The 4,163-nt window shown below is 43.8% G+C and overlaps 1 protein-coding gene across 1 annotated transcript; it reads left to right on the top strand.

The window, feature by feature from the left end:
• Positions 1–2,084: 2,084 nt before the first annotated feature.
• LOC104411613 (claudin-10-like) lies at positions 2,085–2,492 on the top strand (the record flags this gene model as incomplete). Its single annotated transcript, XM_010022070.1, has 2 exons — positions 2,085–2,246; positions 2,411–2,492. Coding segments are annotated over 2 exons (244 nt in total), but the record flags the coding sequence as incomplete, so codon positions are not given.
• Positions 2,493–4,163: the final 1,671 nt, after the last annotated feature.

The raw sequence follows: 4,163 nt of genomic DNA, 5'->3' as shown, positions 1-4,163 counted from the left end.
AGTGAGGAAGGTTATTCATTCAGCAGAACTGAGCAGTCCTCCAGCTCATGCTGTTTATAATTGAAAATGATTTCTGGGTGAGTGAGTTAATTATTTCTTGGTGTCTCACTACCCTCTACCTATTGTAAAACTGTGTACTGACCTTCAGGAGCCGCTGAATTTCGTCCCTGTGGTTCCTAGCAAATGCTGGTTATTTTGGTCAGGGTGAATATTTACTGTTTCTCCTAGGAGGTTTGGGCATAAATAAAAGTTTAGAGGACCTCCGGGTAAATATGTTCATGGTTCAGCACTTTAATGTGTCAATTAGCTACTAATAGTGTCAATAAATTGGACCTGTCAAAAATAATAGCTACTTTGCCAGTCTTCCTCTCCCGCTTTACCTGAGTGCCACATGAAATACATCACACACCACCAAAAGCAGTAAAAGCCAATTTTTCCACGCCTATAGCAAAAATCAACAAACCAGAACTGCGCTCTTCAGGCTTGGGTCTGGCACAAGTGACTCTGTCTCTTACATTCCAACATGCGAGCCGTATGACAGTTACAGTCATGGGCCATTATGTTTCTATAGCAGATGGGCTACAGGAGCATGTTGCAAATGGAAGATAGTCTGTATGTATTGCCAACAGACGTGCAGCACAGCACTTGAATTTGATAGGAATTATAAAATGGAGTGTTAATGTGCTACAAATTGCTTCTTGTGTACTGCTTGTTGCACAAAGCTGGGAATTAAGGGGTGGGGGGGAGTATGTGTTAAACACTGCTCAAATACAGAGTGGTCATACTGGAGCCCATTAGCCTCCAGCAGGGGCTAAAGTGGCTGGCACTAAGGAGAGCAGAAGGCAGCCAAGCAGCAGTGGTAGCCATCTGCAGCTCAAGGGACTGCCAGCCAGACACAGATTTCTCTATAACGAATGTATCCAGTCTTTTCTTGAATCTCTGTAAACCTTTAGCATCCACATACCCTATGGAAAGGAGTTCCACAACTTTGTTATATGAACAAGTGCACTTTTTGTTTGGAATTTGCTGCCTTCTATTTTCATTAGATGTCCTCTAGTTCCTGCCTTTATATATTTATTTCTTACATATGAAAGACTTTTATACAGGGGCGATGGTGATTTTTTGTTATTATGTAAAATTTGCTGTAATAGGCAATGGAAACTTGGTTTAGCTCTCAACATTTCCACCGACTGGAGATCAAAGCGAAAAGAATGAATGCCCCAATAGTGGAAGTACATTTTCATTTTAAATGAGATGTAACAACAGGTTATAAAGAAAAACATCTTGTGATGGTTATTCATCTGTGTAAGATTGCAGTGTTCCACCCTGTGAACAGTGATGTGAGATTATCACAGTCTTTCAATTACAAGATATTCTTGGAAGGGAGAAGAGGCCAAGAAACCGATTGCCCTGCTGGAAGGCCCTGTCCCTGTGAGGTCCAGCTCAGGGCAGCCTCAGCCAGCACGGCAAAATTGTACATGGCTAAAGCCAGCCACAAGCCATTTGTCCAGGCTTACGTATGGCAGTGATTTGTTTTATCTCAAGGGGCTACTGCTGTCTGTGAAGCTGAGCATGTGTTTGAGTTTCTTGCAGAATGAGGGCCTTCTTGGTGGATCCAGCCCAAATCAGTGGCATGTCCAAGCAGGTCCAGGACCCCAGCCGGTGTCACTGCTGCCAGCCTGCTGCCAGTTGTATTGCATCTGCAGCACACACACAAGACTGACTTGTTTTGTGTGCCCAGGGTGCCTCTGCAACCTGTGGCAGATGCTACACAGACCATGTGGAGTTGCTCTTCAAAACCTCATGGGTACAACCTCGTGCAGATACTATACAATGGGATTATTTCTTGTGGCCCTGCATGTCATAGTGTGTTTCTTATGAGCTGGGCTCAGGTGACAATGCCCTGTGAGGGGCATACATCACCTAGAAGTACACACTCAATGAATAGTAAGGTGGCATTACTACAGCCAAGGTCTGATTGGGTTTGCAATAGTTAATGCCTATCAGGGAGCAGAGGGAGAGCACCTACGGTGAGACCCGTTGTGGTCCCAGTCTCATGTTAGCCTTACTCTTTCTCACCACAGGTTACATCCAAGCCTGCAGAGGACTGATGATCTCCGCTGTCTGCCTGGGCTTCTTCGGTGCTGTTTTCGGACTGATTGGAATGAAGTGTACAAAAGTCGGAGGCTCTGATCAGACTAAAGCAAAAATAGCTTGTTTAGCTGGACTGATTTTCATACTTTCTGGTAAATATACTTTATTTCTCTAAGTCTGTGTATTTGAAGTCATACCAGAGCTGCTTCTTTTCCGCAGAAATCCGGGCACAATTCTCCATGACTTCATTGGCTTCAGGGTCAGGCACAAAGCTCTTCTGCTGGCTCCACTGAATGGTTTGTCTTATGCTTTTCAGGGTTGTGCTCTATGACTAGTTGTTCCCTGTATGCAAACAGGATTACGTCTGAGTTCTTTGATCCTTCTTTTGTTGCACAAAAGTAAGTACTTTCCTATACCCATAAATCTTTCAAAGATGTAGACCTTAAGTTTCATACTGCACACCAGAGCCCCTTTAGACAGAGCGTGTGTTTCTGCTCCTGGGCAGAGGAGAAGAGTGGGCTGCAGTTTTATGTAATCACATTTTCCAACTGGAGTATCCATGTGCTGAGATTTACTGAACGAACACCTGCCCACAGGGTGAGTGATTGCTCTGCCGTCTTTGTGCCCAGGCTCACTGGGGCTCGGCAGGGTTCTGCCCCGCTTGCCGCAGAGCAGAGGGGGTTAATCAGGAGTGAAGCTTGTGGTTGTGGTTATGTCAGAAGTGCAGCAGAAGGATTGCACAAGACAGAGGCACTCACTGGGTGCATCATTCAATACAAAAGGAAGAAAATGATTTCCTCAAGCTTTCGAGAGGTGGTTTCCATAAAGGTGTTGAGCACTGCACAGTCTTAACTCCTCTTGAAGAGAGGTTTCTGCAGGCTCTGTGGACTTTTCACTGGCAGATGTTCAAATCCAGGTGACTGAAATTTGTATCATAAATCTTGTTGTAACCTGCGATCTTATAAGCAGTAACATAAATGTCTGGACTATACTTGTAGTTAAGAGAGCGAGTGTTTATGGAATTACAGGATCCATATCAGAAATAATGAGCATCCTTAAAGATACATTTAAAGCTGCGCAAGTTCTCAGGACCTACGCAGGCATCAATTCACAATCCAGTGCTTGGATTTTGGATCACATCTTCACTACAAGTCTGCAAACACTGGCTGTAAATTATAGCATCATAGACTTTCCTGTTTTGGCTTCTTACATAACGTAAATTTATCTTTAAATAGGGCTTTGAGCAACCTGGTCTAGTGGAAGGTGTCCCTGCCCATGGCAGGGGGGTTGGAACTAGATAATCTTTAAGGTCCCTTCCAACCCAAACCATTCTATGATTCTGTGATCTTTAAATGCAAGGATTGCAAAGTTTTCTCAGTGGTGATTCCAGGATATTTCAAGCACTGGGTATACATATACTCTGATACCCAAGTAAGTCAGTAGAGAACCCTGGGTCTTTCTGTTTCTCCTTGATAGAAAGAAAAGGGTCTGAATAAGTAGCATTAACTGGATCCACGTTTGCAGTAGGGCTGGCACTGCTTGTCCCATCTTGAAAACAAATCCGTATTAATTTCCTCCATAATTCTGCTATAGTTTCTGCTTGTTTGATATGGTGAGGACAGGATCAAAAGGCCTCCAAAAGAAACAAGGTTGTGAGGTACTGTGAAGAAAATGGAGCCTGTCTATATAGCCCAAAGTTAATTATTTATCAGGCTTACTGTTCCTAGTGAAAAATGCAGTGGTTGTTGCCAGAAGTCCCCTTCCTACACTGTACTCCTACACTCTTCTGTTGGAGCAATGTATTTCACTGCTATCTGTGAACTCTGATACGCTCTGTGGAAACATTTAATATGCTTCACTGGTATGTTGTGGAGATTTGGCATTGGCTCTTCACTGAGAGGGTTTCAGCTTTTCACCTTTTGCTGCACATTTCTCTCCTGAAGTTATTCTGTCAGTGTCAAAGACAGGCTTGAGATACTGTTAGTGGAAAAAGAAATGACAGAAGATGTTTAGTGTCATCCCAGCTGTCAGAATTTCCCTCCAGCCTGCCTTTGGAAGAGGCACCCTGT

Source organism: Nestor notabilis, unplaced genomic scaffold (genome assembly GCF_000696875.1).
Source record: "Nestor notabilis isolate BGI_N333 unplaced genomic scaffold, ASM69687v1 scaffold31459, whole genome shotgun sequence".
In the NCBI taxonomy this organism is placed as follows: Eukaryota; Metazoa; Chordata; class Aves; order Psittaciformes; family Psittacidae; genus Nestor; species Nestor notabilis.
This window is presented reverse-complemented; position numbering and strand designations above follow the sequence as displayed.